This window comes from Scardinius erythrophthalmus (genome assembly GCF_964197995.2).
Source record: "Scardinius erythrophthalmus genome assembly, chromosome: 8".
Classification (NCBI taxonomy): Eukaryota; Metazoa; Chordata; class Actinopteri; order Cypriniformes; family Leuciscidae; genus Scardinius; species Scardinius erythrophthalmus.
In genome coordinates, this window is record NC_138228.1 from 43,342,044 (window position 1) to 43,364,656 (window position 22,613).

A 22,613-nucleotide genomic window follows, 5' to 3' on the forward strand; every position below is an offset into this window, starting at 1 on the left:
AACATCTTAAAATGCACATATGTAGATCAGAGAAATCAAAATTTTCTCGGGGATGCCCCTGAACCCCCCTGACTAGCCTACCTCACATTCAGGACCTCAGTGATGATAAAACCCTGCCATCTGCATGGTAATGAAACTTAATGCATTAGACCCTAAACTAAAGTGTTACTTTTTTTTTTTTTTTTTCATCATACCCTCATTGGGGGCTGAGCCACACACACAGACTGATTCATGTTCCATACTGGTCACACACATTTCAGTTCAGGTAGAACCAGATGCATATTTGTTGATATTTTGTTTTTTGAAAAAATTTTTGATTCATTGTTTTGACTCCTAACCAATTTCTACATTAAAAATCGTCTTTTTATCTGGGCTTGTAAAATTCATTTCGGGGCTACCAAAATCTGAAGAGTGCCTGCCCAAAGGGCTACCAGCGATTTTCTAAACACAATAACATGCTACACTTAATATGCCATAATAACAACATAATTTCAGACTACCAAATATGTATTTTTATTGATGAGGTAAAGTAGAAGTTTTGATGACATTCCGGCAAACAATTGAAAATATTCTGGAATAAAGTTTTGTTTTATGTTTTATTATTAAAGATACAGGACATAAAGGTGACGCTCCTGTCAAAGTTCAGAAGTGTTTTTGTTCAAACACTTTTAGAGTAAAGGGCATTTCAATGTCTTACGGTGTCACCTGCATTGATTGTGATATATTTAAATAAATTACAAAATACATGTTATGCCTGCGTAAACACTCTTAAGTGATAAAATAATAAACAAAACAACCAAGCCACGAGTTTCCTGGTGGTTGTACACAGATCTGCAATGACGGAGTTACGTTTCAGCCTTCTATTGGATGACTGCGCTGTCAATCATGTTACGGCACAGACTGATATTCTCAAAGGAATTAACGTAGAGCGCTGAATGGGCCAAGCAGAGACAATTACTCAAACAGCGGAACAGTTGTCCCGCCTATTGCGTACCTCTCGGTCCATTCGCGTTCATCGGCTTCAGCAACACCTGCAGACGGGGAGGAAGAGCTGGCAGCCAGGTACAGTGTTGTTTAACCTTAACAAGGCCTTTTCAAGATCAGACATGACAGCGTGCTGAATCTAATGACCATAATATCGCCCTTTGTCCAGTTACTGCACGGTAAAAGTCAATTTCGTAGCCCACGACATAGTAAGCGGCTTGTTCTTTCATTTGTTTTGCAGGGCAGGTCTCTAACTGGCAGGTGGACATTAGGTCGTAAACTGCCAACCAATCCACTCTAGCGATGGACATTTCCGTGGTTTTGGGCTGTTCTCTGAGTGCTGCCCTTGGGGGTGTCATCCTTGTGTCCTATAAACTGGGCTTACTTTACCAGCTATTCCATAAGGTATGATGAAACTATCTATCTGTCTGTCTGTCTATCTGTCTGTCTCCGATCTATCTATCTATCTATCTATCTATCTATCTATCTATCTATCTATCTATCTATCTATCTATCTATCTATCTATCTATCTATCTATCTATCTATCTATCTATCTGTCTGTCTGTCTGTCTATCTGTCAGCACAGTTTGAGACTTTCACCTACTTATACAGTTAAACTAGTTTGAAGCAGTCATACATGGGTGGGAGACATGACATGCAATTCTACCCGTCCATGATGTCATAACCTAATAAAAATGGGTATTTTAAAAAAATATAAATCTTCATGTTGTTCCTCAGACAAGATATTATTACAGCATACCATAACTGTAGTTGGTGTATAAAGACCTCTACTTCAAATTTTTATCTAAACATCAAAATTGTCATGTGGTGTGACTGTCCGGGATATGTGTGACCTTACTAATATGACAATATATATCAGCAAAGTATAAATAATTGATAGATTTACAGTTTAAGTAACAGAATTAGGCCATTTCAACAGACACAGAAAGTGTTGATGTCTGTGTATGATTTTAAAGCAAGTTCTGGCCAAATACATTTTGTCCGCAAAATGGGCTTTCTATGATGAGACACTGCAATCTATATTTTGAACGGGTAATAATTTGGATATCATTATGATGAAGAGGTCCACACTCAACCAGGAAGTTGCAGTTTCATCTCTGGAGTGGTTTGCAAGGTCAAGAGTTGAGTTCTGGCTTTTTAATTTTTAATTAAAAAGCTCTGTATCTGACATGCTCACTAGTGGTCAGTGTTTTGTGTCTTATGGTGTGACATTATTTACATAAAAATGAAACACTTTTATACAAATTTTACTTATTAATTCTTAAAAATCATTCCTGCCATGTGGCAATTTACATGCTAAGTATAAGCTAGCTGTTTTTAGTTAACCAAAAGATTAGCCTAACTGAGCAAAACGTCATATGGTGTGACACTGTATCATATGGTTTGACTGTTTTTCTAAGTCACACCAAATGATATTTTTGTCACACAATATTACATACACCTTTTTTAATGATAAATAAATAAGTATTCAAAACATATTCAATGATAATAGTGAATGTTTAATAGTGATCATTAAATTACCTATACAATGAATGTATTTCTTTTCAATTTTATACTTAATTTAATGTTATTGAAGTGAGATGGTGTTTGATTTACTCATATTTATGGGTTTCTTATAATTTTAAAAGTTTTAAAACAATGTTAGTATGTTTTTTGATGAATGTTAACTGAATTGAATTAATTGAATGTTGAATGCAAATAAAATACAGTTTTTTGCATTGACAAATTATGGAGTGGTGCAGTTTATCATATAGCGTGACACTATATAATTTGGTGTGACATTCAGAATTGTGCCAGTAAAAATACTTTCTTAATTATAAATCATAAAAAGGTCAACAGAACACAAGAGAAATAGTATCAGCAAGAGTCACAAGCATTTTCATAGATTTATAACTGGGTTTAACATAATTAATCTAAAATATCTGGAAAGGCTGAGGAGAGATGACTTACTTTGCATGATGGTTTAGAAAAACAATACAAAATCTAATGAATCTGCAAAAAAGAAATGTTAAATCTTAAGAGAGTAATGAAAACTATTTATGTTGAAGTTAGTTAATTAGGAAGAGTATATCCCATTTTCATTTTATATAGAATAACTTTTATGTCACACCATATGACAATTTTAGGCACGAATGCAACAAATTGGTGAATAAATCCAATTACAAATACAAAATCTAAAAGACCACATATGTTGTGGGAAAAGCAAGAGTCAGTACAACACAACTCAATATTTTTTATGCCTAATATTTGAAGTAAAAAATAAAAACTTTTTTCAGGCTTATATGTCTCCCACCCACATATCTATCTGTATGTCTGTCTGTCTGTCTGTCTGTCATTTTATATAACCATAACTGCATGTTTAATGCAGTTATGGTTAAATAAGATGACAGACAGACATAAATGCATGTTTACCAAATCAAGAAGCAATTTCTTGCATAATAATTATTAAAGTATATGTGACAGGTTACTTGCATGACTGTTCTTGCAGCAGCAGAAGGAACTGGACTTTATTTTTCTTACATTTATGTATTTTTATGTACATTTTCTGAAGTCTTATAATAGCTTTGTGTGAGGTACAGACTGTAATTTGCGGTGTTACTCACTGAAAACACTGTTAACTTTTGCGAGTGGGTCGAGCCAGTGAGTTGAACTCAAGAGTCTCATTTGTGAACAAATTATTCATACTGTTTTTTCAACTGATTCATTAGGAAAGATCTGACACAAAAAAGCGATTAATTCATGAATCAGACATCACTATTTCTTTTATGAACTCTCATGAAGGCGAGCAGGGGCTCTCATGGTTTTTGTTTCAGTCCAGTGCACTTCTCTTCTGGTGCTTTTTTTAAACGTGAAAGCTCTAGTCTTCATTCTTTGTAAATGCATGGAAAAAATAACCAGTACTTTCTAGAAAATGTCTCTTTTCTCTAGTGTACACTCATAAAAATAAAGGTTCATGCAGTAGAAGAACCATTTTTGTTTTTATAAAGAACCTTTCAGTGAACAGTTCTTAAGTGTGAAAAATATTTTAATAACCTGACGAACCTTTTACCACTATATAGAAACTTTTATGCAATAGAAAGTTTCCATGGATGATAAAGGTTCTTCATGGAACCATCAGTGATAATAAAGAACCTTTTATTTTTAAGCGTGTAGAGAGATCTTCTATATTTTTTGACCTCATAATGTTTAATTAAAATTATAACTAGATCTTCCAGTGAAAATGACAGACTTCTCTCTGGCGACGTATGCAGGACTTCTCCAATCATTTAGTTCATTTAAACTCCGGCCCTGCTAGCTTGTGTTCATCTGCCTTAATTTTTGAATGCAATGCCTACATCTCAACATCCAATCAACAACCATTGCACAGAATCTAGTGTCCGTTCTACATTTTAGCGAGTTTCTATTCTGATAATCCGTTATATAATTTCTATTCAGAAAAGAACTGACTACTTTTATTGTTCATCCCTCTAAGACAGAGAGACAGAGCCCTCGACATGGAGGAGAGAGTGTGGCGGAGGTTTTGCGGGCTCATGGGGTCAAATTCGTCTTCACATTGGTGGGAGGACACATCTCGCCCATCCTGGTGGCCTGTGAGAAACTGGGCATCCGCATTGTCGACACCCGCCATGAGGCCACCGCTGTGTTTGCTGCCGATGCCGTAGCAAGACTTTCTGGTAAGACTGCTCATAAACAGAAGCGGACAGATCACATCTTGTTAGAAGCTGTAGAAGAAGCTGAAAATCTTCTGTTTTGGTGTTTAGGCACTGTCGGCGTGGCTGCGGTGACGGCGGGGCCGGGGCTAACGAACACAGTGACTGCGGTGAAGAACGCTCAGATGGCTGAATCACCGCTGCTTCTGATTGGTGGTGCTGCTGCTACTCTCCTGCAGGTCAGGAAGTGCCTTATAGTATATGAGTCACGTACACGTGCACTTCATGCGCATGTCACCTGCGTATTTGCTCTTTGCTCTGGTTATCTTTTCTTCATATTTCTTTCTGTGTCTTGTGCAAACATTAGATATTATCTCAACTCAGGGGTGATACTCAGGGAACTAGCCTTGACCCATGACAGCGAGGATTTGGTTATAAAAATCGTAAAAGGGAAAGTCACCCAGAAATGACAATTCTGCCATCATTTCCATACCCTCATGTCAATCCATACCTGTATGACAGAGGTCTTCAATCGTGCTTCTGGAGGGCCACTGTCCTGCAGATTTTAGTTCCAACCCTAATCAAACACACCTGAATCAACTCATCAAACTCTTTAGGATTGCTTGAAAATACAAAGGCAGGTGTGCTGAAGCAGGTTGGAACTAAACTCTGCAGGACAATGCTTGTTATCATTCTGGAGGGCTCCAGTTGCACGACTGAAGACCTCTGCTGTATGACAAACAAGTCTGAGTACCATTGACTTCCATTTTATGGAACAACCCAGATGCCACAGACATAAATACTTTCCCACAGCGCTGCATCTAGCAATGTACCTATTGTTCCAGAAGTGTGCAAGTTCACACCAAGAATGATAACAATTATGATACCTAGACCTAATGCATAGCGATAAATACAAAGTTCTGTCATGAAACTCTAGATGGCACAGGATGATGGGTGCTTCTCAATCTAACTCAATGGGCTAGCAATCACATCATTCTCTACAGGACACAGCTGATTGGTTTCTGTTGCATCAGCTCAAACTTTCAAATACTTAGTCAGTGTTTGCTGTAGTAGTTTGCAGCGTGCTTTCAGAAACCCCTCACCTTCCCCAGCTCCATATGTATAGATCTGCTGTGGTTAATTCATGTGTGCTATGTCTTACATGCTCACAGCAGTGTGTTTGTGTGTGTATTGGCAGTAGCAAGTCCTGTACTTGCTCTGCAGCAGCAATAATCAACAGCAGCAACGATATCATCATCATCTATTCCACCAAGACCAAATACATTAACATGGTCATAACTATTACCATGCCAAACACTCAGAGAGTTGTCATGACAGAACTATATGTTAAATTAAAAAAAATTTAAATGCTCAAACTCTTTAAGGTTGGGTGGATTCTGATTGGCTGTTGATGTTTTTATCATCCATCAGCTGGATTTTTTTTTTCTCTAAAAGTGATTCCAATAATATTGTTCCTCTGCGCAGTTATAGTTGTAGTTGTGGTGTGGACTTACCTCAACTCATAGAATTAGAATGATTATTAAAATATATGTACATTATAAGTTTCTTAAAACCTAACATTATAGTTATCGTACTTGATGTGAGCTAGGTGTTGCACAGACTAGTCAACTTTAATGCTCTGCCATGACGCTTTAAGCTTGACTTCGACTAGTCGCTGATCATTCATGGCCTAAAGAGGGCGCAGCAGGATAAGAAATCTTTGAAGTCCACTTTTACACTCCGTTTCCAACAGTTAAAATGACAAATAAATGCGTACTCCATGAGCGCTCCACAAGATATGCTTAATTATATCATCTGGATGCTCAAAATTGATCGAGAATCAATGCTGATTGTACACATAAGTTTATCACCTTTCTAAACTAATGCGCTGCTGCATTGTAATGCGCACACATCACGCGCAGATCGCGCACACAGAATCATTCAGTAGCGCAGAAAGATATTGTCAACAATGTTCTGTGATTTATCAATAAAATAGCTTAGAAACTGAAAAGTTCTAGCATATATTTCTTGGTAACTAAAACCCACAGCTTCACTGTTAGCAGAGAGACACTGCCAGGTGCAATTCACACACAATCACTTTCTCTCACAGTAATGCATTCATGTAAATGTAATCTTTACTGTGCTTCTTTATCTATATCTGATTTGGAATGAGCAGAAATCTGTGAGAAATATTATGACCCAAAGACAAAAAAACTGATAAAAATAAGCTGTTATGTGAGATGCCATTGCTGTGCACAAGGCAAACCGCGTTCGAGTCTCCGCTCGAGGTTCAGGCTTATTTGTTCATTAATGATGTCATCAGCGACTTGTCGTCGTCGAGTCGACTTTAATCACATAATAAATGTCGACTTAAACAAATCTGAAGTCGTTCAACCCCAAGTGTAAACGAGGCTTTTTTCAGATAAATAATTGTTGGGTGTCAATTGCATCATACTCTTTATTCTTTGTCATTAATATAATGTGTGACTGTTTCATTACAGGGTAGAGGTGCGCTACAGGATATTGACCAAATGTCCCTCTTCAAGCCTCTCTGTAAGTTCTGTGCGTCAGTGAGGACTGTGAGAGAAATTGTTCCCACTGTGAGAAAAGCCTTGGCCGCCGCACAGTCTGGCACACCAGGTACAACAGCGCTGAAATTATCCATCCCTGTCATCTTGTCTCCTTTTGCTGAAATTCACTCTACTGACAGTGAAATACCAATCACATGATTTGTGCAAATCTCAGGAGTTTTTTGGGGGTGGGTGGCTTTATATGAACGTATCTCTGAGGGGACCTGACTCTTCAGAGAAGTTAATTAGTTCCTAATAAAGTAGTTTATAAGCGCAGTGCTGCTTTTTGTGTGTCGTAACCGGGGTAACTGCTGCATTTCTGCTTTTTATATAACTGACACCTACTGTAAATTTGCATTTTCATTTAGCCCGTCGGCCACTTTTGTTTAGACCAATGGATTTTTTTTATAATAATATAATATATAAAAAATATATATAATCATTTATTATTTTGACTCCTCGCTTTTGTCTTTTTAAACAGTAGTTTCTTGGCTGAAATATGAGGTTTATCACTGTATAAAACTTGTATTATTTGAACTGTAAAGCCATTTTTACCATCATTTTACAGTTTATGATTTTTCCATAGACATTGGAATTGTTTCAAATTCCATAGCTACCTAAATGTGTAGTTCTATTCTAATGTCAGAATTCTCTATAACGATTCTACTTTTTTTTAAGCAAAGTGAATTCCATTCTTAAATGATTTAATTATATGTAACTGAGCCTTGTTTGTAATTCTGTGAGTGTAATTCTATTTCTTTGATTTCTTTGACAGGCCCAGTGTTTATAGAGTTTCCCATAGACACACTGTACCCTTACCATGTGGTGGAAAAAGAGTTTGCCCCTAAAAACACTCCCAAAGGGCTAATGGGAAAAATCATTGCATGGTACAAACATTTATCAGTATTCACATACTATTATTCTCAGACCTGATCTTCTTATTAAATGACAAGTGATTACATTTAAAAATGTTTGATAACTTTATTATTATTATTTGTTATCTTTTAGGTATCTCAAGAATCATTTAACAAACTTGTTTGCTGGAGCTTGGGAGACACGTGATCTGACCCCTCTTCCTGTTCACATCCCTCATGCCACCGAGGATGAGGTAAAGCTTGTCTACACTGTTATGGCATATTTCTGTAGATGCAGTCATAGTTATACAGTTACTCTGTAGATGCAACTGATCAATTATATGATAATGATTAGGGTGGTCCTTATCAAGTCCAATTTTTTTTTTTTTGCAAAATGTTAGTGTCTTAACCTCTTAAACTGTTCCTTTTAACTTCAAAATTAGAAATATGCAAAAATGTTGACAAAAAAAATATATTTAGAGGTAGCTCAATCATGTGGAAGATTGCCTATGTTAAGCTGTGCGGCGTTATTGTGATATGCAAGTAATATTAAGTTGCTACAAATGAACTACATTTTATTGAAATCAGAGCAACACTGACATGACAACAATGACAACAATCTCAAAAAAAGCACAACGTTTTCAACAATCCCTCATTTCTGATGCTCAGCAGCCAGTGTTGACTTTTTGCAGTCTGGATAGATCCGTCGGTGATCTTCCACCACATGAAGGAGAAACTGCAATTGTTCTTCAGAGTGTGTGAGATAGCCATTGTATTCTTGAATCAGAGCCACTCCTCTCTCGGCGTGATCGTTGACTACTTTCATTGTATGTATGGTTGCCTGTGCCTCCTGATAATCTGCTCGATTCGGCCAAAGTTCCGGGTCAATTTCAAGGAACATAATGTAATTTTTTAAACCAAAAATGTGCTCTAAACCCAAACAATAACCAAGGTTATTATCAATATGTATTGATTCCACCAGGAAAGGTAAATCTGCTAAACCGGGTCATGGATGGATTAATTTGGATTTAGTTTCTACAATAAGTAAACTGAGATATGTATCTAAAATACATATTTAGGAATATATGGTGCATTAGATGCTTTTATGGAGATTTTTTTGGAATTTTACTAGCCAGGTACAATATCAAATCAAATTATCTGTTTTTACGAAAATCATCAACATCTCAGAAAGTTTAAAGCTATTGAGCTACCAGTAATTATTTTGTTACTGCCATAAAAATTGGCATGCTGTATTTTCTTATATAAAGGAACAATTTGAAGGGTTAAGAGCATGACAATTGGAGACTTTAAAAATAAGGACCACCCTAATAATGATTCAAGAATTGCTTTATCCTCATCATCAAGTCTAAATAAAGCACATAACATAACTACACCAGGGAAAAACCCAAAGCTGAAGGAGAAATGTTGAAATGTTGACTTTTGCCCCAAATACATAAGATAAGATCACGTTGCACTTGAATGACTCTTGACTGACCCTTTACTCTTCGCAGGTCCAAAGGTGTGTGGAATTGGTGAGCAGAGCCAAGAAACCTGTCATACTGCTAGGCAGTCAGGCAACATTACCCCCCACACCAGCAGATGATGTCAGGTACATTTCAGCTTTCTTTGAACAGTTCAGCACAACACCTACCCTAAATTAAAAACGTAATACTGTAAATGTAATTATAAAGAAATGTGTTTAAAAAATGAAAGTGCACATATAAATTATTAACAATAAGATTTACAACATGCAGAAAATAGTTAGGATGAGTTTTCATTTCATGCCGACTTTAAGATCGTAAGAAACATAAATTTAGTATGTGTGTTCAAACTTTTGATTGGTACAGTATGTATGGAATACATTGATCAAAGAAAATGCATTTGGTTTGTAAGAACAAGTCTAAAACAACAGCAAATGATATACATTATTGATCAAAAGCCTTTGACTCAGATAAAAGCACCCAGAAATTGTGCTTGTCGATAACTCAGTCAATTTTTAGTCACAAGATTTTTTTTTTTTTATGTGTCTCACAGAAATGCCTTAGAATCTTTAGGCATTCCCTGCTTCCTGGGCGGAATGTCCCGAGGGATGCTGGGAAAGAACAGTCCACTGCACATTAGACAGAACAGGAGAGATGCCTTAAAAGATGCTGATCTCGTGCTGCTGGCAGGTGGGAAACAGCGCCAGCTACTGTACAGTTGGAACATGTGCAGAATTTGTGTTGCGTTCATTTCTTTGTATGTTTTGGAAAGTCTGGGAATATTAGTGAACTTTAAAATTGTGATTTCCAGGCTTAGGAAAGATAATGAATTCAATTCTAAAAAGTAGAAAGTAAAACCATGGACATTAATAAAATATTACAATGTTTTGCATAGTTTTTGTTCCTGAATGTATTTGTTTTGGTGGATAGGTACGGTGTGTGATTTCAGACTGAGTTATGGAAGAGTGCTGAACAGACGGAGCAAAATCATCGCAGTCAACAGAGACAAGAGTCAGCTGCTGAAGAACTCGGACATGTTCTGGAAGCCAACAGTGGCCATTCAAGGTGAACAATACATTTTATTATACACTACCTTTCAAAGGTTTAGGGTCGGTAAGATATTTTAATGTTTTTGAAAGTCTCTTATGCTCTTAAGGCTGCATCTATTTTAAAAAAAAATATGGTAAATACAGCAATATTGTGAAACATTATTACAATTTAAAATGTCATTTATTCCTTTGACGCAAAGATATTTTAGCATCATTACACTTCAGTGTCACATGATCCTTAAGAAGAATTTGCTGTGGTATACTTTTTTTCTTATTATTATATTATATTATTTTGGGGCAAACTGTAATACTTTTTTAACAAGATTCTTTGATGAATAGAAAACAGCATTTTTAGAAATAGACATCTTTTAAGACATTATAAATGTTTTTATTGTCACTTTTGATCAATTTAATGCTTCCTTGCTGAATAAAAGTATTAATTTCTTTCTTTTTTTAAATCGTACTAACCCCAAACTTTTAATCTGTAGTGTATATATTAAAATACAAAAAAAAAAAAGTTGATATATTTTTTTTTTACAATCAACAGATTTGTTACAAAAAAAGCAAATACATTTACATTAAATGCCACCAATAAAACTAGACACATAATTTATATAATTACATTATATAAAAACTGCTGCATTATATAAATGCTGCTGATTAAAAAAAATAATCAGCAGCATTTAACTGAATATTTTGATAGAAAGCAGAGGCTTAAATTAATCAGTGAACCAATTCACTAAAATGAAACTTAAAAGATATATAACATATACTGATATTTGTGTTACGTGACAAGGTTTCCTTTCCCAACTGATTCAGGCGATGCTGGTTCCTTCCTCCTGCGTCTCTCGAAAGCCCTGAAGGGACACAGATGTCCAGAAGAATGGCCTCAGAAACTGAAAGAGGGAGATGACATCAAAGAGAAAACAAACAGGTGATCTTATTCCAGCCGTTGTACTGGTGCTTGGATTCATTGACTGTGGTTTCCAGGCCATAAAAGACACATTACGTCACCGTTCGTTCTTCAAGTCTGTGGTTCACGACGGGCTCCTCTTTGCTTGGCATTCTGGTGGAAAAGAGGCAGACCTACACAACATAGCCAAACACCACATACACACCTGTTAAACATTTAAAAACAGCTTGCAGTAATCCCTCCTTGTAATTAAAAGATGTGACCATATACTTTTCACATGTTTGATGCTATCTATCCATATATTTTTTGTTAATGCCCTTAAATGATGTTTTGTCCTCAGAGCAAAAGCAGATGAGAAGACAGAGAGGCATTTGAACCCTTTGAGTGTTTTGCACCGTGTGGATGAGCTCTTGGCTGAGGACAGCATCATCGTGGCTGATGGGGGTGATTTTGTCGGCAGTGCTGCATATATCATGAGACCAGGAGGCCCACTCCGCTGGCTGGACCCAGGTTAGACACAGAGCCATCACAGAAGATACCCATGTTAATGTCTTCAGCATTCATATGCATATGAATGGAAGTCAATGGGATGAAAAGTGTAGTGTGACCACCCCTTTAGGCTGACTAGAGCTTTTTTAACGCATCAGTTCTGAGTTTCATTACACACACTTAGCCGTTTTATCCATTTGAAACATTTAAATTATATCAATATCTCTTTATGAGGTTATTTTACTTCTAGAATAACAGGTATTAGTTCAGCGCCTACCTGGAGAAGTGACATTTGTCCTTTGGTCCTGACAAGTGTCTTTAAAATAAAAGAAGAAAATGATCCTTTCTTTATGATTGTTCATACAAAAATAAGTACAATATGTTCATCTATATTGTACTTATTTTTGTATGAACAATCATAAAGAAAGAATCATTTTCTTAACCAGGTTAACAACATGTATTATGACATGTAACACATAAGAACATAAGTTAATTTTAAGAAATGCAAAGTCAAGTCACCTTTATTTATATAGCTCTTTATACAATACAGATTGTTTCAAAGCAGCTTTACAGTGATAACAGGAAAATTAGGCACTTTTGCATATGTTCAGATGAAGTCAGTTTAGTATTGATTCAGTTCCGTTGTAAAAATCATCAATTGTTAAATTAGTGTCATCTATTTCATCTATAAAGCAGTTCTGCAAAAAAAAGAAAAAAAGATGTCATCGTCCAGCTCAGTTCAGTTCTCATACAACAGCGTCAGTACAGTCAGATCAATAATATTGTTGAATACTAAGAGTCCCCAACTAAGCAAGCCAGAGGCGACAGTGGCAAGGCACCCAAACTGTGGACGAGGCCTTCACAGGGGATTGTCTAGTAGACACAGTCTCTGCTGACATTTAGGGCTGTGTTGTTGTAGTGTCTGGATATGGACCAGATCCAGCTGACTACGGTAACCTCGGGAGACAGGCAGACTAATATTAGCGTAGATGCCATTCTTCTTTTGGAAGTGTTATAGTAAGTGTTCCTGGTTCCGGTTGACCTAATTTATGCAGCCTAACAATCCTTTAATGGATGTGAATTATAGAAATTGATCATGTGTTATGTGTATGCCAGGTTAAAGAGATGTGTTTTTAGTCTAGATGAGTGTGTCTGCTTCCCGAATAATGCCAGGAAGACTGTTCCAGGGTGCTAAATAGGAACAGGATCTACCGCCTGCAGCTGATTTTGATATTCTGGGTATTGCAACTGGTCAGAATTTTTGAGATCGCAATAGACGTGAAGGACTATAATGTGTCGAGCTCGCTCAAATACTGAGGAGCTAAACTATTTAGTGCTTTGAAAGGAATTAGCAAGATTTTAAAATGCAGTGTTTTATAGGGAGCCAATGCAGTGTTGACAGAACCAGGCTAAAAGGGTCATACTTCCTAGTTTTAGATGCTGCTGCATTTTGGATTAGCTGGAGTTTGTTTATTAAGCGTGCAGGGCAACCACCCAGTATAGCATTACAATTATCTTGCCATGATGTCATGAAAGCATGAACTAACTTTTCCACATTTGTCATTGAGAGCATATGTTGCAATTTAGATATATTTTTAAGATGGAAAAATGCGGTTTTACAGATGCTAAAAATGTGGCTTTCAAATGAAAGATTGGTATCGAAGAGCACACACCCAGGTTCTTAAATGACGACGAAAACTTGATAAAACATCCATCAAGTGTTAGACAGTATTCTAGATTATTATGTGCGGAGGTTTTTGGTCCAATAATTAAAATCTCAGTTTTTTTTTTTTTTTTTTAATTAAGTAGTAGGAAATTACTGGTGATCCAATTTATATTAACTATGCTTTCTGTTTATTTTGTGAATTGTTATGTTTCGTCAGGGCACGAAGAAATATAGAGCTCAATATCTTCAGCGTAACAGTGAAAACTAACGCCATGCTTCCTAATGATATCTCCCAAGGGTATCATGTATAGGGTGAAAAACAACGGTCCTAGTACTGAGCCTTGAGGTACTCCATACTGAACTTGTGATCGATATGATACCTCTTCATTTACTGCTAAAAATTTGGTAACGGTCAGATAAGTATGATTTGAACCATGCCTATTCATTTCCACTAATGCCAACGTAGTTTTCGAGTCTGTTCAAAAGATAGGATCAAATGCAGCACTAAGATCCAGTAACACTAATAGAGAGATACAACCACGGTCGGATGATAAGAGCAAATCATTTTTAACTCTAATGAGAGCTGTCTCAGTATTGTGATACGGTCTAAATCCTGACTGGAAATCCTTGCAGAGACCATGTCTTTCTAAAAAGGAACTTGGTTGTAAAAATACTGCCTTTTCTAGTATTTTTGACAGGAGAGGTAGATTTGAGATTTGAGGTCTGTAATTATCTAGAAAATAATCTTAAATTAAATCAACAAATTAATGCTTTAGTTAGTTCTAGTTTTTACCAACTTTGCCGGTTAGTGAAAGTTAAACTGTTTTTAAGCAGACAAAGTTTTGAAACTGTCATTAGTGCTTTTATCTGTACGTTGGATTCAGAATGCAGCTGCCCATCTACTTACGAAACCCTGCAGATGCGACCATATAACACCTATTTTATGCTCCTTGCACTGGTTGGCAGTCCGTTACCGAATTGATTTCAAAATTCTTTTATTAGTCTATAAAGCTCTTAATAATTTAGCCCCTAAATATCTCACCGATCTACTTGTTTCTTATAACCCATCCAGACCAGAACTGTCACCTCCTGTTTGTTGAGCTTTCGCTGTAGCCGGCCCTAAGCTGTGGAATAATCTGCCACTGTCTGTCAGAACAGCTCCTACGTTAGCCGAGTTCAAATCTATGTTAAAAAAAATTTAATTTAATTGAATAATTCTCTAGGATAAATTTGCATTAAAGGAGAACTCTGGTCAATTTTAACATTGAGCTCATTTTTTTTGTACATTTGGAGTGCTGTCAATACAGAGAACAATGACAAAAATCGGTGTTGCCTACACCGTGTTATCCTCTTTTTAAAATTTGCACCCTGTTGACTTCAATGGGGCAAGTTTTAAACCTGCTTTTAGCCTCTTAACATCCTTGATGTGTCATTACAAGTGCACAGCCATGTGAGTGATTCCTTCAGAGTGATCACGGGTGAATCTGACTGCAGTAGATGTGAAAGATATTAATAAAAATGATGTTAATTCAGCCAGCGCACATACCTGTATTTTCTTCCTGTTTTCGGTCTAAGTTCATAGTAATCGATTGTCGAGTTCACGCGCGTGATCATAGGTAACTAAACCTATGTGTGTGAACTCGACAATCGATTACTGTGGACTTCACTCTAAAGGAATCACTCACATGGCTGTGCACTTGTAATGACACATCAAGGATGTTAAGAGGCTAAAAGCAGGTTTAAAACTTGCCCCATTGAAGTCAACAGGGTGCAAATTTTAAAAAGAGGATAACGGTGTAGGCAACACTGATTTTTGTCGTTGTTCTCTGTATTGACAGCACTCCAAATTTACAAAAAAATTAGCTCAATGTTAAAATTGACCGGAGTTCTCCTTTAATGACAGCCAGCTTACAAGTTTTTGGTACCTAATGACAATGATGAATTATTAATATTAAGAAGAGGATCTATGACATCTGGAAGCATCCCTTTCAGTAGTTTAGTCAGTATAGATTTTAACATACATGTTGTTAAGTTTGATGATTTAACAAGTTTAGACAATTCTTTTGTCTTCTATAGCAACAAATGAATAGAATTGTTCCTCAAGGGTGTCTACAACGACATCTTATGTGATACTGTAGTAGACTTGTAGGTTGCATCATGGTTATAATTTTCTTTCTAATAGTGTCAATCTTGCAAGTAAAGAAATTCATAACGTCATTACTGCTGTTCTTGGAAACGTCTAAAGTTTCCTTTTCTAATTTACAAACTAGGAAAGTCATTTCTAGTTTGTAAATTAGAAAAATGATATAGGTATATAGGAAGTATATAGGAAAGTGTAAAGCATAGAGAGCCACATTCAGATGACTCTCCAAAATTTGTGTCACTGAAGCCTCTACTTCCAGGTCAGGGAGCTGCCCATCCAAATCTATGAGAGCCAATGAGAGTAGAGCGCTGTTTAGTCCACCCTCACAAGAAGCTTATGCCATGGTGAACGAAAAGTTGGTAAACGAAAACTTTGAAAATATAAATGAAAAATATGGCAGTAACTTTATGATGATGACTATAGTGTTTACTTCATAATCCATGATTTGTGAAAAGTAAGCTTGGAAATTTGTGAATAAAGAATGCTGTTTATTTAAATAACATGCTGCATTTTTGCCATTGAGTTAATTGTTTTAAGTTTGTCTTCTTTCCTCATTGTGTATTTGTGTCAATTCCATGAAAAGCTCTTTTTTTTGCACAACTCCAATTCCATAATAATCTCCACCTCTATTTTTTATTTTTATTTTATTTTTACCTGACAAATGCACTCATAGTCTTTGTGTTTTATCATGACTTGTGGCTTGTCTTTGCACCAGGGGCTTTTGGGACTCTGGGTGTTGGAGGAGGGTTTGCGTTGGGAGCGAAACTTTGTCGACCTGAGTCTGAGGTAAGATCTTAAAGTTAACTTAAAAGCAAATTTTTTTTTTTTCTTGTTAAATGTATTTTTCTCAGATCTACAGTTGAATCACAATGCAGCTTTAGTCACATTATAATTGTGCATGTAAACATAACCAATATCTTGTTTACAGGTATGGATCGTTTACGGCGATGGTTCTCTCGGATACAGCGTGGCTGAATTTGATACCTTCACACGCCACAAGGTAACAAACAAGCCCTCACAACAATGATTGTAACTTTTACAGTATCAAGATCAGAATGTATTAAAATTTATGTTTTGTAAAAATGCTCAACATTTATCTAAATTCACCCAAAAGTAAACACTCATGCCGTTCCAAACCCATAAAACCTTCGTTCCTCTGTGAAAAACGAAAGAAGATATTTTTAATTAAGAGATTTCTGTCCCGCCATTGAATGTCTATTCTATCAAAAGTTTGAAAGTTTGAAACATTCATAAAGAGATCCTAAAATAAACCCATGTGAATCGAGCGGTTTAATCTAAGTCTTCTGAAAAGACATATTGCTTTATGTAATGAAAAGATTTTATTTAGGGACTGTTCGTTATTTATTTAAGGGGCCACCGGAGGAGTTTTGAGATCTGTTGTCAAAAAAGACATGACCCTCCCTTCGCCAGCAATATTGTTTTCTATGACCCTCCAAAATGATTGTGAAAAAAGGCATGACCCTCCCCGATAATTTATTGATTAGCCTAATTCTGTACTGGTTTGCGCTTGGCAAAGATGTTCAGATAGCCATTGTTTGTTTGTTTTTTAAACCATAAACTCTTGCTTTCTCATCTGGCTGTAACGATAGACCAAACCTATACGATTCGGTTCGTATCACGATTTTTTATTTTAGATTTGAAAAAAAAATCATGTTTTCGGTGCTGATGCGGTGTGACTCGTTCAACATGTGGGTGGCGTTGCGAATAAAGCATCTAAAAGCTGTCACAAAGAACCGGCAAAAGTAATGATTATTAATATGTCATATATAGCTAGACATTTTAATTGTTTTTAATAAACAAGTGTTTTCTGTGTCTACTGCAAATATGAAGTTGACGATGCGTCGCGATCTTCAAGGAGAAAGCAGTCTGTTTTCCTTCGTTTTGAATTGTTCTGTTTAAAAGTAGACATTGCAAGCTTTCTATATATTTCTCAGGTCTATGAGGCAAGTAGCATAGGCTACCTTACGCTGAGTTTCGGTTCATTTATGAGACAAGAGTCCAGTTCACTCGCCCGCGCCTCCGTGTCATGATTATCTATTTTCTACTATATTTAGACTACTTCTTATTTATTAAATCCAGATGAAACATTGATTAAAATTAAGATAAAATTAATAAAAAAACGAAATTCACTTTAAAGAAAGGCTTTGTGCTATCTGTTTGAGGTCTCTGTGCAATTTTTAAAGTCGCTTTAGAGCAGTCATGTCCGTGCGTAATGGAGAACTGTCACGTCCGTAACATTTTTTTTTCACATAAATGCAAACACGAAAAATAAAATAAAAATAATATAAAATTTAATTTTCTGTGGAGGCCGATCTTTATTCATCCGGTGGGTATATATATATATTGGTTTGCACAGTGTAATTTATAGAATTACTGAAAAAATATTTTGCCACCTAAAAGTTAAAGATTTTTTGTGTGTCACGTCACATGTGTATTAAATATTAAATATAAAACGCATGTGTAGACTGATATTTTTCTAATGTCTTGACTCCTTTCAGACGTTTCAAATAAATGCATTTTCTGAGAATTTTTATTTTAAGTTTTGACTGCAAATGTCTCGTCCATTCACTGGAATCGCCCAATTTTAACGAATTCATCCTAAACTAGTTTTTGTGGTGTAGGTCTATGTATTTTATGTTAACTTAAATAATAGCCTACTAATAGTGATTTAAAGATGTGGTAGCGCTGTGAAGATCGCGAGTCGTCAACTTCATCTGTCTAGCCGACACTGACATAAAAAATAACTCTTTTATTAGTAAACAATTAAAATGTCTCCTGCTGTATTGAACATATTTGCCTGTTCCTTACAAAACACTGACAGTGGGGTTTTTGACGTTTTTTTTTTTTTTTGAGCAGCTGCGGACAAATTATTTCGACACACACACACACACACACACACAATATTGATAAACAGGATTTTTTTGTTGCTTTTTTAATACAATAAAAATTTCATTTAATTTATTGTTTAATAAAATTATAAGCCTATTATTTTTAGTTCATTAACAGCAACAACAGCTGTAAAGATGAAGTTGACGATCGCCATCTCCGTAGTAGTGAACAGGCCTAGAGAGAAATGCACATTACATAACCAGAGAGTAGCCTATTTCCTTTCGTTTTAAATTGTTAAAAAGACATTTCAAGCTTTCTTAAGATATATTTCATGTATGTGAGGCATATACTGAGTTTCGTTAAGTTAGGATGAGATGCGCTCCTGTTTACGAGTGCAAGTGACCACGCGGGCGCCTCTATGATTGTGTTGTCTGCTATATGTGGTATTTGGCAATTGGTTGATAAAAAAAAAAATATTAAAATTAAGATACAATTTATACAAAACGAAATTCACTTTAAAAAAATCGTTTTCTGCAAAACAAAACTTAATTAAGTGGTCAAAATCATGTCTGACCCGCTCCATGTCTCTCGATATTGCGTAGCCTATACTCGTGTGTGCGGTTCACTTTTCATAATCAACATAGATGACAAAATAACATTATTATATTTTAACAAAAATGAAACTAAATGAGCTTATTTAATGGTAACAACACAGTAGGCCTACAGACTCTGTATTTGTACAAATTGCTGCACATTCATTTTATTCTGAATTTTGCACACACAAGTTGAAAGGCATTTGTTATGCATGCATGTAAAACATATCTGCAACATTTATCAAGTTCACTGATAATTATGCGTGCATTTATTAATTATTATCTTAATGAATAATGTAACAAGGACGAAGCATGTAAACTGTTTGTTTAGAATTTGGATCGATCATCGTAAATAGATCCGAATGAAGAAACGTACAAAACCATAGGCTATAGAAAATGGGTGGGCCCGGAGCTAAATGCCCACCCGGGCCCAATGGTAGCGCCGCGGCTGGTGGTAGCCCTACATCTTACACATCGTGGAAACAAAATAAGAATGGAAACTAAAATTTGCAGTTTTGCCCTACAGCGCACATTCTATCAGCAGTTCTAGCGCCTCAGTCCCAATACTGTTAAACTCGACGTACGTTCACATCACATGTTAACGCAGCGGTAGAGTTACACTCACAGGACACTGTGCACTTAACAAAGGTTCATTATTTGCTCGTGCTTTAAAGCTTTGCCGGGCAAACATTTCTTTGGCATTCTGTTCTGACATGATCCACTTTTTCTAAGCGCGAACTGAAGCGCACACTGTCAAACAGCGCCAAACTGGATTTTTGTTGGGTCAGACCCATCTGATATCGAAGGGGGGCTGATAACGCGAGATCAACATGGAGCTAAATGGAAAAAAATAGCACCAAACAAGCCACTTTGAAATGTTGCTGTTTTAATGAATATAAAAGTTGGGTGACCCTCCCCCTAGACTAAAAAAAGTTGGATGACCCTCCCCTCAACAAAGAATAAAAAGACATGACCCTCCCCTATTTTCCTCCGGTGGCCCCTTCCATAAATACCGAACGGTCCCTTAGTTGATATTTAATTATGAATTTTTGTTTTTATACATGTATAAACATTGATCAGGGAAGCTCAACTGCGGCTCAGCAGCACTTGCTTGATGCGTGAGAACAAACCTCATTGGATCGTGTGGAAGCTCTCATGATCAAATATGTGAATAAAAGCCTAAATTAAATCTGTCCATCATATAAAGTGATTGTTTCTCTTCAGAATACTTGGATTAAACTGATCGAGTCATGGATTATGTTTACAATGTCTTTAACAACTTTTTGAAGCTTTCAAATTTTTGTTGCGTGGACTTTTAATGGAGGGACAAAAATCATAAGATTTGTTACGAAGATGAATGAAGGGCTTATGGGTTTGAAACGACATGAGGGTGAGTAAATGATGACAGAACCCTCATTTTTAGGGGGAACTATCCCTTTAAATCTAGGTGTTAATTGCAAATTTGCTAAGTTTCAAAAGCATTCGTGGCATGTTGTTCACTTGCCTCATAGACCTCCATTGTAAGCTCACAACTACCAACAATACTTAATTTGTTTTAACCTACTTGAATATATTCTGTTCAAATGTATGCTGTCAATTAGCTTGTAATGACTACCTTGGCGTCTCATGTCAGACTCCAGTGATCGCTCTGGTAGGAAATGATGCGTGCTGGAGTCAGATCTCCAGAGAACAAGTGCCTATGCTGGGGAGCAACGTGGCCTGTGGTCTTGCCTTTACAGGTGAGGCGCAATCATTAAATTGTTGTTCACTGCACATGTCAGTGTTTTAAATCGCCAGTACATCTTGTGATCCACAAAAAATGTAATCTAATTATCTAGCTAATTTCCAAGGGAATATATTGTATATCGATCAGTCATGGTGATGTGTTGCATCACATGCTGTTCCATGTCTTCTCTTCCTTGCAGATTATCACATTGTAGCTGATGGTTACGGCGGAAAAGGTTACCTGATTGGCCGAGAGGATGAGTCGCAGCTTGACGACATCATTAAAAAGGCGCAGAAGGAGTGCAGAGAGGGAAAGGCAACTCTGCTAAACGTTCTGATCGGAAAGACCAACTTTAGGGAAGGTTCAATCTCAGTTTAGAGAGAGAAACTGTGCACCATCCGGCCTAGATACCCAAAGTCTTTCTTGTGTTGAACTTGTCATGCTCAAAATATACCATAAGACACAGCCTTTACTAAGTTATATAAATTCAGCTGGTTTGAAAAGAGATCAAAGCAACTACATATCAGATGTTCAGAAACATTTAGTCCTAAAACCAAAAAAGAAAATTGATATTATGAAAATTAAGCCTGTGTTTAAGACCATTTTAAGACGTGTTTTCTAGTATGACATTATACTTATGATGATTTCCCCCTCAGTTTTCACGACCATAAAGCAAAAAAGGGAGAAAATATAATTTAAATGAAAAAATATATATACATATAGATTTTTTTTTTCTTTTGATTTTGTGCTGAAATGTGAGTTTGGACATGTTTTGCAAGTTATGTTTTTACTGAGCTGAAAAGGAGCAAGCACAGTGCCTTCCAGTAAATATAGATTGGTGATTTTTATATATATATATATATATATATATATATATATATATATATATATATATATATATAGATAGATATGATTTTTGAGTGCCTGTATTTACTGAATGTTAAACTGATCTTGTTCAGAAAATCTGAAATTTGCTAGAAATATTTTTCAAAGAACTTTGTGTGAATCAAATGGCTCTATGTTTATTAAAAAATGTAAATCTTAACCAAAGTAATATCCTAACAGATACTTGGAAATACAGTCCTGTTTTTTTGCTGAAATATCAGACCTGGACATACCGTAAGGCCTCTCCTTGGTTTGTGATTGATCACTTCAGCATCACCCAAAAAATGACCATGTGGATATGGCAACATAATTTATCAAGATTTGTTGATGGAATAAAATCTCTAAAATACAGTGTTACAAAATGTTCTGTAGGTGTCAGAAGTAAAAATAAGTAATATAACCATGTTGCCTTCAAATACCCTATAAATGAAAACAGCATTTCTAAGACCATCACTTTTGCATCTGCTCAGGCCCGGTAATCACTACTTTATGGGCCTTTGTTTTGTCTGCTCACAAATAACCCTCTAACTACAGGTACCTGTTTAATCAACATTATGTAGACTTTCATGTGCAGTCAGTGAAAAGCAATCAAATACATGACCAGTGGGTGAAAAGAGAGAACACTAGAGGAAGAAAGTACTGAAAATAAGGATGCTCTTGTGTCTCTGTGCAAGAGGTTATAAAAAAACTTGACGCTTCATTAACCACAGGCACATCATGACCTGTCCGAAATAGAGC

General features: G+C 36.1%; 1 protein-coding gene across 1 annotated transcript; it reads left to right on the forward strand.

Moving 5' to 3' along the window:
• Positions 1 to 952: 952 nt before the first annotated feature.
• Positions 953 to 21,669, forward strand: ilvbl (ilvB (bacterial acetolactate synthase)-like). Its single transcript, XM_081372296.1, has 16 exons — positions 953 to 1,062; positions 1,226 to 1,389; positions 4,479 to 4,680; positions 4,768 to 4,895; positions 7,158 to 7,296; positions 8,002 to 8,113; positions 8,235 to 8,334; positions 9,592 to 9,689; positions 10,115 to 10,251; positions 10,492 to 10,626; positions 11,430 to 11,544; positions 11,864 to 12,033; positions 16,537 to 16,607; positions 16,750 to 16,821; positions 20,898 to 21,003; positions 21,190 to 21,669. The coding sequence occupies exons 2-16, from the start codon at positions 1,288 to 1,290 to the stop codon at positions 21,366 to 21,368; spliced, it is 1,866 nt and encodes a 621-aa protein (XP_081228422.1). The 5' UTR covers positions 953 to 1,062; positions 1,226 to 1,287; the 3' UTR covers positions 21,369 to 21,669.
• The last annotated feature ends 944 nt before the right edge of the window (positions 21,670 to 22,613 follow it).

What these genes read in the sequence shown, in the direction of transcription:
- ilvbl (XM_081372296.1), top strand. Translation starts at nt 1,288, where the DNA reads ATGGACATTTCCGTGGTTTTGGGCTGTTCTCTGAGTGCTGCCCTTGGG. An exon ending in CTCATGCCACCGAGGATGAG is followed by an intron (nt 8,335 to 9,591) that starts GTAAAGCTTGTC and finishes TACTCTTCGCAG; the next exon opens with GTCCAAAGGTGTGTGGAATT. An exon ending in ATCAAAGAGAAAACAAACAG is followed by an intron (nt 11,545 to 11,863) that starts GTGATCTTATTC and finishes TTTTGTCCTCAG; the next exon opens with AGCAAAAGCAGATGAGAAGA.